The following is a 14,192-nucleotide window of genomic DNA, read 5'->3' as shown; positions in this document are numbered from 1 at the left end:
AAGAGCTGATGCCTGTTGTAATGCACTTGTTGCCTCCTTCCAATCTCAAACAGGACCTCTTTATTCTAACACTCAGTTTTCTGATACAGATAGCTTTCAATCTGTTCCAACACGTCCTACAATACCATGGCTTTTAATTTATATACTAGCCTCCTATGTAGCAACTGGTCAAATGTGATATGAAAATCTAAATACACTGCATCTACAGGTTCCCCTCTATCAACTCTCCCTGTTATATCCTCAAAGAATTTGAACAAATTTGCCAAATGTGATTTACATTTCATAAAACCATGTCAAATAGGTTTAATTATATTCAGATTTCCTAAATAATTAGCTACAGTATTTCCTTTTTTGAATATTGACTCTAGTATGTTGCCAATAATGGGGTGGCACAGTAGCATAATACTTTACAGTACCAATGACTCGGGTCTATTTCCCATCACCGCCTGTAAGGAGTGTGTGTATTCTGCCTTTGACCACCTGGGTTTCCTCCGACTGCATTGGTTTACTCCCACAGTCCAAAGACATACTGGTTGGTAGGTTATTTGGTCACTGTAAATTTTTCTGTAATTAGGCTAGGATTGAATCGGGGGATTTCTGGGCAGTGTGACTCAAAAGGCTGGAAGGCCCCCACTGTATGTAGATAGATTTATAGATAGCTGCTAAACTAATTGTCTTTTGCCCTTTCTGAACAAGGAAATCACATTGGCTGCTTTCCAAACTGAGAAGCATAGATTGAGTGGACACCAGAGACTTTTCCCCAGGACATCCCATATATGGCTAATACAAGGGGCCATAACTTTTAAGGTGTTGGGAGGGGAGTATGGAGGGGTGATGTCAGAGATAAGTATTTTTTCTTAAATAGAGAGTGGTGGGTGCATGTAATACACTGCTGGATTGGTAGTGGAGGCAGATACAATAGGGATATTTAAGAAACTCTTACATAGGTACTTGGATGAATGAAAAGTGGAGAGGAAAGGGTCAGATTGATCTTGGAGTAGGTTAAAGGGTTGGCACATCATAAGTGCCAACGGGCCTGTACTGTAATGTTCTATACAATTAGAGTTTTATTTTATTTCGAGATATGGCACATTAATAAGCCCTTCTTGTCCAATAAGCCCACATGATCCCATTACAGCCATGTGACCAATTACCCTACTAACCCATACATCTTTGGAATGTGGGAGAAAACTGGAATAAAATTGCTTAAATTGAAGGCACTAGTCTGCCCTAAGGTGTTCATCCTTATAGTGGAGTTCTACCATTTTGTTGGTGATTGAATCTACAAGATAAAGATTCCTGAGGGGATCCTTAACCACAAGCTCTCTGATTTAACCCTCCTCAACCCAAATCTAAAGTAGCCTCTATCTAGGTAGGCTCCTCAATGTAATGTGCTAAAAGCATTTCTTGATGCATTGCACAAATTTTACAATACCCTTGCCAGTTTATGGGGAGGCCAACTGACATAGTCTGTTATTAAGCCGTTGCCATTTTAGCTTATATTGCGGTTTTAGCTTATGAAGCTTATATTGCGGTTTGGCCTTTGCATAGCTCAGGCTTACAACAAATTAACTTTTAAATAACATTAATGTGGTTAAGGTGAAAATAAATCCGAAGGGTTTCTACAGTTATATTAATAGCTAAAGGACAGTGAGGGATAAAATTAGTTTCTTAGAGAATCAGAGTGGACAGCTATGTGTGGAGCTGAAAGAGATGGGGGAGATTTTGAACAATTTCTTTTCTTCAGTATTCACTAAGGAGAAGGATATTGAATTGTGTAAGGTAAGGGAAACAGGTAGGGAAGTTATGGAAACTATGACAATAAAAGAGGAGGAAGTACTGGCGCTTTTAAGGAATATAAAAGTGGATAAATCTCCAGATTCTGACAGGATATTCCCTAGGACCTTGAGGGAAGTTAGTGTAGAAATAGCAGGGGCTCTGACAGAAATATTCCAAATGTCATTAGAAATGGGGATGGTGCCGGAGGATTGGCGTACTGCTCATGTGGTTCCATTGTTTAAAAAGGGTTCTAAGAGTAAACCTAGCAATTATAGGCCTGTCAGTTTGACATCAGTGGTGGGTAAATTATAGAAAGTATTCTTAGAGATAGTATATATAATTATCTGGATAGACATGATTTGATTAGGAACAGTCAGCATGGATTTGTGCATGGATGGTCGTGTTTGACAAATCTTATTGAATTTTTTGAAGAGGTTACAAGGAAAGTTGACAAGGGTAAAGCAGCGGATGTTGCCTATATGTACTTCGGTAAGGCCTTTGACAAGGTTCTGCACGGAAGGTTAGTTAGGAAGGTTCAATCGTTAGGTATTAATATTGAAGTAGTAAAATGCATTCAACAGTGGCTGGATGGGAGATGCCAGAGAGTAGTGGTGGATAACTGTTTGTCAGGTTGGAGGCCGGTGACCAGTAGTGTGCCTCAGGGATCTGTACTGGGTCCAATGTAGTTTGTCATATACATTATGATCTGGATGATGGGGTGGTAAATGCAGATGATACTAAGGTAGGTGGCGTTGTGGATAATGAAGTAGGTTTTCAAAGCTTGCAGAGAGGTTTAGGCCAGTTAGAAGAGTGGGCTGAACGATGGCAGATGCAGTTTAATGCTGATAAGTGTGAGGTGCTACATTTTGATAGGGATAATCCAAATAGAACATACATGGTAAATGGTAGGGCATTGAAGAATGCAGTAGATCAGAGTGATCTAGGAATAATGGTGCATAGTTCCCTAAAGGTGGAATCTCATGTGGATAGGGTGGTGAAGAAAGCTTTTGGTATGCTGGCCTTTATAAATCAGAGCATTGAGTATAGGAGTTGGGATGTAATATTAAAATTGTACAAGGCATTGGTAAGGCTGAATTTGGAGTATTGTGTACAGTTCTGGTCACCGAATTATAGGAAAGATGTCAACAAAATAGAGAGAGTACAGAGAAGATATACTAGAATGTTACCTGGGTTTCAGCACCTAAGTTACAGGGAAAGGTTGAACAAGTTAGGCCTTTATTCTTTGGAGCGTAGAAGGTTGAGGGGGGACTTGATAAAGGTATTTAAAATTATGAGGGGGATAGACAGAGTTGACATGGATAGGCTTTTTCCATTGAGAGTAGGGGGAGATTCAAACAAGAGGACATGAGTTGAGAGTTAGGAGGCAAAAGTTTAGGGGTAACACGAGGGGGAATTTCTTTACTCAGAGAGTGGTAGATGTGTGGTACAAGCTTCCAGTAGAAGTGGTAGAGGCAGGTTTGGTATTGTCATTTAAAGTAAAATTGGATAGGTATATGGACAGAAAAGGAATGGAGGGTTATGGGCCGAGTATGGGTCAGTGGGATTAGGTGAGAGTAAGTGTTCAGCACGGACTAGAAGGGCCAAGATGGCCTGTTTCCGTGCTGTAATTGTTATATGGTTTATACGGTTATTTGGTTGAGATTTTGAATGACATTTATGAATTTTAAAATATTGGCAAATGTAAAATAGAGCTTGTAATCGATATCAACAAACCAATTTTGCATATTGTTTAAGAACATTTCTATCAGACCAGTCCATTTTATTGCACCATGAAAAATATTTAGGGTGCTGGTCATGCACTTTGTTAAAAGCTAGATTAAGGCTCCACAAAAAAGGATATTCTAAAGTTTATATGATTCGTCACTTTAGTTTCCATTGTTTCTAAGTGAAGCATCTCAACATATTTCAGTGAAGATGAACAAAAATTAAGTAGTATTAAGACTAGGTAGTTTATATCTTCTTAATTGCTTTAATTTTTAGACAGAGTTTGTGGTATTGGACTGCTGAAATTGGAAGTCCAGGTTCCTTTATCAATTTTGAAAAGGGCAGCAAGGTATACTTGTTTTCTTACCTTTCAAGCTTGCATTATTCATTGCTAAATATAAGAAATGCAAGAGACAGCAGAACCAACAATAAATTTGTTGGAGGAACTTGAAGGGTTGAGCAACATCTGTCGGGGAGGACTTGTCAATGTTTCAGATTGAAACCCTCCATCAGGACTGAAACTAGACAGGAGAAGTAGCCAGTGTATAGGGGAAAGAAGAACAGTTTCAATCCGTAACATTGGCAATTATTTCTGCCCCACAGATGCTGTTTGATCTGTTTTATTTCTGCAGCAGATAGTTTGTTGCATTAAAACCTTAATTGCCTTAGGGATAATGTTATAAATGATGTTCTCTTGGAGTGGTGTTTTCTGAGTGTAATTTTAGTGGGCAGTTCATTGGAAGTCATGTTTTCTGAAAATAACAGTTCCCATTATGTCAATTCTTCACATGTGCAAAATGAAATTATTTGCAATCATTAGATATTTGAAGTCATTGAAACATATAAACCTATCATTTGGACACAATGAAAATACAGTATCTTCAGACTTCTGGCTTGACTCTATAAATTCCATCATGTTTTTTTTATTGTAGTTCAACATTCTGGCTCATTCTGTTTAAAAATAATCTAATATTAAATCTTGAAGATCACATTTGAAAACAAGCTGAAGTTTTGCAGCATACCAGGCTAAAATTTGCTGTTTGTATTCCTGGGAAGCAATTATGAAGGTACAAACATTGATATAGACAATACACTACTCAGAATTGATTGGTGATATGATCAGCAAGAGCAGCCAATCAGAAAGCAGTCTGTAAATCTACATTGGCACATTCAATGAGACAACGCAATTTCACATTTTCTCTTTCATTGTAGTAATTATTACCTCAATGATGTTAATCTACCTCTATGAATAAACACTTAAGAAACAATATTTTAGGCTTTATCCATCAACAGGTTATACAAATTCCAATGATATTTTGCTCCTGTTTGATAAAAGGCACTGAAATTCTTGCATGACTGAAGGGTGAACTGAGAAAGGTTCTCTTTTCATTATCCCAGGCACACCATGAAACCTACTCAGTGATCAGTCACATTCAAAGACACTGGATATAGGGAGGCAATGATCAGTTATGTTGTGATACAGGTCAAAATTTATCAACAACAAATATGGCAAGAAAGCCCTCCAAAGAGGGGATTACATGAATCACCCCGATAATAGGCAGCCACCATACATACCCTCAGTTACAAAGGGAGCCGAGAGGAGTTCAGTAGTATTGATCTGTTCCTCTTCATATAAAATGATTTTATCTACTAGTTTCTTTTTGTGAGGATTGATCTCAATACTTGAGGAAGACGATGTTACTTCTGTAAAATGAAGACAAAGAAATTTAATGTGGCATAACCACTTGGGTAATTAACACAAAACAAATTGTATTCCCTGTTTTAATAAGAGGGAACACTGACCTAAAACAGGACTATGAAAGTAGTGCTGCCCATTTGTGAACTTAAGGTTGTTATAGCTGGGGTGAAAATGCGGACAAGCTCCCAGTACATATTAAATGCTCCCAACAGCATGCGGCTCAAATAGCCTCTGACAACCAAGCCCAGCTTCTGGCCTTGGTTTAGCTAATAACCCCGGTGGAATCATTTCCACTGACAAGAGAAGGGGCAAAAGTGGTAAAAAGCAGTTGCTTCGGGTAGATGGGGCTCATCTGCCATGGCTGGCAGCTCGTCTAGGAGAAGGAAAACTCTGATCTCAAACCTCCGCTGCTTTGCGATTCTTCCCACTCATGGGGAAGGCTTCAGGAGTAAACCCAGAAGGAAAAATCTGGAGCTGGAGTCCCCAAGGCAGTCCTACATTGAGTTCAATGCTGACTGGCATCTCCTGTGATGCTTCTGGTACCAACTACTCCTTTGGATTCATCAGATGCATGGAGAAGGGAAGCTTGCTACAATGGGCTCTCCATATCGTATTGCCCAAGCTTGCATATCTAGACAGCTAGAGCACAATATCCATGGCCAACTCTGACCAACGGAGCCTCAACTCAATCACACCACCTTTTGCAACAAAGTAACATTTCTGGGAAGCCATGCCAAGACGCAAGTTTATTCCATATAGCTAGATAAGAATTGTTTGAACTGATTAAGGATACAAACTCTATATAACCACTGCCAGCCCTCTTCATACAAATAAAAATAGATATAAAATTTATAGCTTTACAAACATTGAACTTTTACATACTCAGCTATTAAATACTTTACTGTCGACGTTTCGGGCCGAGACCCTTCGTCTGTCCTGACGAAGGGTCCCGGCAGAAATGTCGACAGTGCTTCTCCCTATAGATGCTGCCTGGCCTGCTGTGTTCCACCAGCATTTTGTGTGTGTTGTTGTTTGTATTTCCAGCATCTGCAGATTTCCTCGTGTTTGCTTTTTAAATACTTTACTGATTTGGCCACCAATGAGTTGTAACCGATGTTAAGTTTATTGAACAGTCCTTGTTGTGTTGCAGCCTGAATCAAATTTGTTATCAATCTTTTTGTCAGTTGTCCCACCATGCACTCCACAAATGCGACAAATTAGATTTAAGTAACATTACATTTATGCTTTTCTGTATTTATTCAGATCAGATATACTTTTAAGGCAAAGTACAGTTCTAATAACAGTCTCAGAACAGGGACAAATATTTATTAAATAACTGTATTAAATAAAGGCATCCATAAAAATTATTGTAACCGATGATTTCTAGAGAACAGAAATCTTGAACAGTGTCACGAGCTTCTTAAACAAAAACTTCACACCATTTTAGAAGTTTCTTCCTGTAGGCAGTTAATCTGATCAACCATTCTATTCAGCCCTCCTGACTCCCCTCTATTACCTCAATCACAGCACTGTACTGTAAACATTTTAAACCACTTTTTAAAATGCTGTCTTCATTGTTAATAAATGCTGACATTTATGTATTAATGCACATTTTATTCTATATCCATATTTTAAAAGCAATCACGAGGAAATCTGGAAATGCTGGAAATTTAAGCAACATACACAAAATGCTGGTGGAATGCAGCAAGCCAGGCAGCATCTATAGGGAGAAGCACTGTCAACGTTTCGGGTCAGGACGTAGGGTCTTGGCCCGAGACATTGACAGTGCTTCTCCCTATAGATGCTGCCGGGCCTGCTGCGTTCCACCAGCATTTTGTGTGTGTTGCCGACCATATTTTAAACCCCTGATTTTATTTTTATGTAATTCTTTATTCTTTAGAATTGTTGAAGATTAGTGTTTTTTGGTGCACATTATGCCAACATACCACAGAAAATTATTAATACATGTAAATGTGTATGGTGAATAAAGTTGATTTAACCTTACAGATGGTGGCCTTTCCATTTATTGAATAGGTACATAATAGAATTGCCTTTTTGCAGCACACTTTAACACTCCAATGTACTTTTAAAAAAAATTTTCTCTGGAGTGCTGTGATTGCTCACTTCTGTTGGGGTCAGTTGATGTTCTGACCCAGATCCTGTTCTTCAAGAATGTGACTTGGGAAAATAAAGGCTTGTTTTCCCTTTGAGAGGTTGGTCATGGCCCGAATCAACTCCTGCCTAAGCAAGATGCTGGAGCCATTGCTGCTGACCTATCGCCACGATAGGTCTACTGCAGATACAATCTCACTGGCTTGTCACTCGGCCTTGGATCACCTGGACAATAGCAATACCTACATCAAACTGCTGTCTATTTATTACAGCCCGGTGTTCAACACAATCATATCCTCAGTTCTAATCAACAAGGTCCAAAGCTCTGTACCTTTTACTGCAGCTCTGACTTCCTCACTGGAGACCACAGCCAGTGCAGATCGGAAATAACATCTCCTCCTCGCTAACACTGCACCTCAGGGATGCGTGCTCAGACCACTGCTCTACTCTCTCTATGTCCATGATTGCATGGCTTGGTACAGCTCAAATGCCATCTATAAATTTGCTGATTAAACAACCACTATTGGCAGAGTTGTAAATGGTGATGAGAAGACATACAGGAGCAAGATAAATCAGCTGGTATAGTGGTGTCACAACAACAACCTTGCACTCAACATCAGTAAGACCAACAAACTACTCAGGAAGAGGAAGTCAAGGAAGCACACACCAGTCCTCATCGAGGGATGAGGGGGTAAGCAGCTTCAAGTTCCTAGGTGTCAGTTTCTCTGAGATCGATCTTGGGTCCAACATATTGATGTAATTACAAGGAAGGCAGAATAGTAACTACATTTCATTCAGAGTTTGAGGAACTTGGTATGAATCTAAAGACTCACAAATTTCTACAAATGTATCTTGGAGAGCATTCTAACTGGTTGCATCACCGTCTGATATGGTGGGGGTGGGGCAATGCACAAGATTGTAACAAGCCACAGAACTTTGTAAACTCAGCCTGCTCCATCATATACACTAGCCTCCCCAGCAGCGAGGACACAGTCAAAAGGATATGCCTCAAAAGTTGGCATCCATTATTAAGGACTCCCATCACCCACAACACGTCCTTGTCTCATTGCTGACCGAGGAGGTAAGGGATTCTGAAGACACTTAACATTTCAGGAAGAGCTTCTTCCCCACCGCCATCGGCTTTCTGAATGAACAATGAACCCTTGAACACCACCTCAAGGTAGTTTTTGTTCTCTTTTTGAACTACTTACTTAATTTAATGTTTTTTTAAAGTACTGTGCATTGTTGTATTTTTTTGTACAGTCTTAGACACATAGGCTAGAGTGGCCCAAGACTTTTGCACAGTGCTGCAGTAATTTTATGTATTGCACAGTTCTGCTGCAAGAAAAACAAATTTCATGACATATGTGAGTGATGATAAACCTGATTCTGATATGGGTCTCTATGGTGGACCAAGAGTGGGAAGAGGACAGGGAGAGAGGAATCATGGTTGTGAAAATGTGAAGGGAGAGGAAAGGGAGCATGAAGCACCAGAGGGACATTTTGTAATAAGCAATAAACCAATTGTTTGGAAACAAAGGACCCTGCCTGGTGTCCAAGAGCTGTATGTGTCTCTACTAGTGCCACCCACTGCCCCAGGCACTCCTTCTCTGCCATCTGTCCCACACCCCTCCCATGGTGCTCCACCCTTGCCAGATTTACAAATTCACTCTGCCCACTTGCACAAATACAATACTGTGCAAAAGTCTTAGGCACCCTTACTATATATATGCACCACAGACACATATATATATGCCACATTTGTGCTCCTGACTTGTTCTCTAGTGATCTGCATTGGTTGGGTACACCAAAGCCATTAACCTTCAAGGGTCTGTGTCCAAACTTGAAACTTCCAGGAAGCAAGGGCAAAATACTTTTCAATTGTGTGCACATACATCTGCTTTCACAGAACTGAACATTACCTGGACTCGTGCCATTGGGCATTGCTGGGCAATTTCCCACAGGATTCTCTGAAGTACATGCTTCATGACAGAGTTCATTGATGTTATAATTCCAGTAGGAAAGATCTCTTGAGGGGGTCTTTGAATTTGCAGATCCTGAATTGATTATTGCTTTGTCTCTGCTCTGAAGAGACAGCATAGGAGAATCATCAGAGCTACAGCAATAGTTTTTCAAACAGTCTTTGTCGTTGTCACCAACGTGGTTCAAAGTATTTGCTGTCCTGCCTTTTGGATATGGAGCAAATTCACAAACACCGTTTGATGCAGTACTAGAATAGTCATGTGAAACATAAGGTTTATCTAAGACCCTGTATCTTGGTGGAGATAATTCTTGAACAAAATGTTTCTTGGGCCTGCGACCAGATGTTTTGATTTTTGAATTGTCTTCAGATTTGTTACAGCAACAGGTGTACTCACTGTACATACACTTTGTCTTAACGTTGCTTGCTTTGTAAGACAAATGGCAAGGGTTTTCCAGCTCAGGGTAGGAAGAAAACATGTCAGACTCATCTGATTCACATGGTACATTAAGCAATTCTGGATCAGGTGGCTGTTCTGAGTCTCCTTTTAAGTCTTTGAAAATGGTTGGACTTTGGGGTAGTGAAAACTTAATGCCATTATTAGGGTCTAGAAAAGGAGAGAGGATCTCCCTTTTTTCCAGTGGAGACAAGGCCAATTGATTTAGCTTGCATGCAACATCATCTGTCTCCTCAGGAGGGCTGTGCACATCATAGTGATTAAGGTCATGCTCTAGACTTTCCAGCAGAGAGTAAACCTGTAAAATACAGACAATACATGTTAGATAACTCTGGCTCAATGCATGTAATATGATTGTAGAAGAAATGAACATATTTGGACTGCATACCTCTATCAGGAGAAGTACAATCCATTCTCTTTCTAAAATATTGTATCAAACCGTGAATGTATTCTTTTTACGTTTTCCATATTAACCAACATTGATACAGTATTGACATCTTTTAAAGGCTTAGCTGGTTTACAAAGCAAATAGTTATCTTATATAGAAAATTGTTCTGCCAAATGTGACAATGCGGGATTCTCAAGACTCTCAAATTGTGTTATACATAAATATCATAACAGTATTGCACAACCACCTTTCATCAAAAGCTTTTAAAGTTTTTTAAAGTTATTTAAAGTAATACTTGGCTTTTGTCTTACAGATTTTGATCCCAGGGAGAAATTGATGATAGATTTCAGATTGCAAAGCAAATAGTTGAAGATGTTGGTGCAGAATACAATATACCAAAGCCGTTCTGGCAATGACATCATTGTGCAGCCAATGACTCATCCTGCAACAAATTTGGTTGACATGGTTTCCATTATATCACTCCTCAATCTAACAGGTTGGTTCTTCGTGCATTACAATCTAGGCAGAGATGCTATCTTCTAAGTATCTAGTTACTGGTTTTTCCATGCAGATAGTGGTGCTTACCTGAACCAAGCTATCAGAAAAGGTGATAGAGCCAGGTACAGTTATGTTTCAAAGGCATTTGAATGATAATTGAATAGGAAAGGCACAGGGATGCAGACAAATAAGAACAGAGTGGATGCGCATCAAGATGAACATTGATGAGGTGGTCTGCTTCTGTACTGAATGATTCAGTACTGAATGGAAAAGGAGATTTTCAGGCAGATGGGGCTTACCAGCCGTGGTTGGCAGTTCACCTAGGAGAAGGAAAACTCTGATCTCAAACCTCCGCTGTCTTGCAACTATACCTACTCATGGGGAAGGCTTCGGGAATAAACCCTAAGGGAAAATTATGGAGTCCTTAAGGCAGTCCAAAGTTGAGTTCAACGTTGACTGGCAACTCCCGTAATACTGCTGGTGACAAGCTGTCTGCCATTCCTTTGAATTCATCAGCTGTGTGGAGTGAAGGAGCCTGCTGTATGGGCAACAGCTTGCTCTTCCTAACGTACTGCCCAGGCTTGTGTATCATGTAGATGGCTAGCACGCAACATCCATGCATGACTCCAACCAACAGAGGGCCTTACAGGAGAAGATTGCACCACCACAGGCAAAATGCATTAAGGCATCTGCACTGAAATCTGATACAGCTTCAAAAATGTATTCTTATCTACACATAGGTGACATACAATACTGTAGTGAGAAAGATTTGAATTAAGTGTGACAATGATAGTCTTGTTTGACTCCAGTCTTTATAGGGTTCTAAATACATTTATTATACAAATACGTATGTAATATACAACCCTGAGATTTGACAGCCACAAAACAAAGAACCATGGAACCCATTCAAAGAAAAACATCAAATGCCCCTCCCCTGTCACAAAAAAAAGCAAATCATGTAAATGGCAACAAAAAAGAGCAGAAACACAGAATATAAAACACAAAATCAAAAGGCATATTTCAGCTCAGTTCAGAGTTCGTGATTTGCAGGCAGCCCCGCTTCAAAAATCACCCAAAAATAGCAACCGAGAAAAGGAACGACCAGAAAATAGAACATTGTAGCGGTGTGCTACACGCAGCGCTAAAATTACGACACGGAGTCGGTAACTGCAGTCGAAGGAAAAAACTTTATTCAAAAACTTCAGCCTCACTTTTAAGCCTCTGTCAACCGGCCCCCCATGGCGCAGAGGCTCCAAAGCTCTGTGCTCGCAAACCCCCGTAGGCTATCTAATTGTGAGTCGGTTCGGATACGCCAGGAAATGGGTCGCCACAACATATCATAATGTGAATTAGAGTCCAATCTACAAATGGCATTGATTAAACCTTGCCCTGGCACCATTATCCAACAGCATCTTTATTGAGATTGGTTAATACGCTGGCTTTTTTGCCCTCATTGACCAAATTTCTATGGGCTAAACTTGAGGAGGGCATTCCACAGTCCTTCCCAAGTGACAGGCTTTAATGAGGTTAGATAGCAAGGCAGTCTAATCCCTGAGAGATAATGAGAAATTCTGTATTGGATCTGTGTGACTCCGGACGCCACTGCAACTGTGCCCAATTTTACATTTGAAATCATAGGTAAAATTATTTTAAACGGTTACCCTACAGAAAAACAGATGCAACACATACAAAATGCTGCCTGGCCTGCTGCGTTCCACCAGCATTTTGTGTGCGTTGCTTGAATTTCCAGCATCTGCAGATTTCCCCGTGTTTGCGAGGAAAACAGATGCTTCATTTTCAAAGCACAGCATTGCTAACAATGCAGAATTACAATAATTCCATGTAACTCAGAACATTCAACCCAACAAATCCTTGTAGGTAATTATCTTCTACAGAACCTCCAGTTATAATTCTATATAACTGTCTTGTCCCCATGTTCCTGTATTTCCCTTGCCTTAAGTAATCTACCTAACTTGCTAATTGTTAATATGGTCAATTTTCCCAGCACCACAAATCTGTCTAATAACCCCAAATTTTTTCTTCTTCTTCATATAGCAAGGCATTTTTTAAATTTACCTCTTTCATCTTGGGTCTTTTCTTTTTGATGCACAGACAGGCAATTGCAGCAAACCTAACTGCAAAATGAAGGGGAAGCAGTCCAGCTTTTGGATCCAGATACATCTGACACATTTTGAATGCCACTTTCTCTGGATCTGCACAATTTTTCATTTGCTTTTCTGCCTCCAGTTCTCCCAACATGAAATCTTTCTGTTGACAGGAAGATTAAGTAATGCATCATCTCCAGATATTTGTAAACATTTTCAAGTATTAAATATCTTAGTGCTGATTAAGGCAACAAATGTGAATGAGAAAATAATACGTCAGCATGAAACATTAAAAGAGCACATTTGAGTAAAGCTACCTCTGCCAGGCCACAGTATAAATAGATCCCCAAATCATATACACAATGAATATTATTTTGAAGTTAATAAATCATTCACAAATGAAGATCTTAAGAAAATGCTGCCATATGATTATGATAAAGATAGAAGGAAAAGAAAAGGGTAAAGGTACAAAGGAGAGCTTAAAACAGAACTCTCAGAATGTCTTGTGAGATTGGCATAAACAGAGACAAAACAAAGAGGCCAGTCTCCAAGATAGGGATGCCATGGTAGTGTAGCAGTTTGCACAACACGATTACAGCTTCGGGTGGAGTTCAGAGTTCAAACCCAGCGCCAGCTGTAAGGAGTTTATACGTTCTCCCCATGACCAAGTGGGTTTCCTCTGGGTGCTCCACTTTCCTCCCACAGTCCAAAGACATATTGATTAGTAGGTTAATTGCTCATCTTAAATTGTACTATGATTAGGCAAGGGTTAAGTAGGTGGGTTGTTGGGTGGTGCAGGTCATTGGGCCAAATCATCTCTGGTTAAGTTAAATAAATAAATAGATAGATAGATAGATAGAATTATTTGTGGCATTGTATATTCATTATCCAGTCAATAGCTACTTTATTAGGTACACCTGCTTGTTAATGCAAATATCTAATCAGCCAATCATGTGGCAGTAACTCAATGCATAAAAACATGCGGGCATGATCAAGAGTTTCAATTGTTGTTTAGACTAAATATCAGAATGGAGAAAAAAATGTGCCCACAGCAACTTTGACTGTGGAATGATTGTTGGTGCCAGACAGGGTGGTTTGAGTATCAGAAACTGCTGATCTCCTGGGATTCTCACATACAACAGTCTCTAGAGTTTACAGAGAATGATGCAAAAAACAAAAAAAAAATCATCCAGTGAGTGGCGGTTTTCTGGGTGAAGACGGCATGTTAGTGAGAGAAATCAGCGGAGAGTGGCCAAGCTGACAGGAAGGTGATAATGACTCAAATAATCACACATTACAAGAGTGATGTGCAGAACAGCATCTCTGAATGTATGACACATCAAACCTTGAAGTGGATGGGCTACAGCAGCAGAAGACACAAACACACACTGAGTGGCCATTTTATTAGATTCAGGAGGTACTTAATAAAGTGGCCACTGAGTGTAAAT

The 14,192-nt window shown here is 39.8% G+C and overlaps 1 protein-coding gene and 1 long non-coding RNA gene across 3 annotated transcripts in view; one reads left to right on the top strand and one right to left on the bottom strand.

Moving 5' to 3' along the window:
* Positions 1–14,192, bottom strand: part of LOC132377925 (interleukin-1 receptor-associated kinase-like 2) — an 85,634-nt gene that overhangs the window by 10,354 nt on the left and 61,088 nt on the right. For both annotated transcript variants that reach the window (XM_059944412.1, XM_059944413.1), the window contains 3 exons: positions 12,716–12,907; positions 9,238–10,051; positions 5,080–5,208 (listed from right to left, as the gene is read on the bottom strand). In XM_059944412.1, coding sequence (XP_059800395.1) covers positions 5,080–5,208; positions 9,238–10,051; positions 12,716–12,907 — 1,135 coding nt within the window. The remainder of the gene's footprint in view (positions 1–5,079; positions 5,209–9,237; positions 10,052–12,715; positions 12,908–14,192) is intronic.
* LOC132377928 (uncharacterized) overlaps positions 1–14,192 on the top strand; it is a 31,890-nt gene that overhangs the window by 15,620 nt on the left and 2,078 nt on the right. Inside the window, exon 2 of the long non-coding RNA XR_009506848.1 lies at positions 10,455–10,637. This is a non-coding gene — a long non-coding RNA (uncharacterized LOC132377928). The remainder of the gene's footprint in view (positions 1–10,454; positions 10,638–14,192) is intronic.

Source organism: Hypanus sabinus, chromosome 19 (genome assembly GCF_030144855.1).
Source record: "Hypanus sabinus isolate sHypSab1 chromosome 19, sHypSab1.hap1, whole genome shotgun sequence".
Taxonomy (NCBI): domain Eukaryota; kingdom Metazoa; phylum Chordata; class Chondrichthyes; order Myliobatiformes; family Dasyatidae; genus Hypanus; species Hypanus sabinus.
Note: the sequence above shows the minus strand (reverse complement) of the source record. Positions and strands in the feature narration are given on the sequence as shown.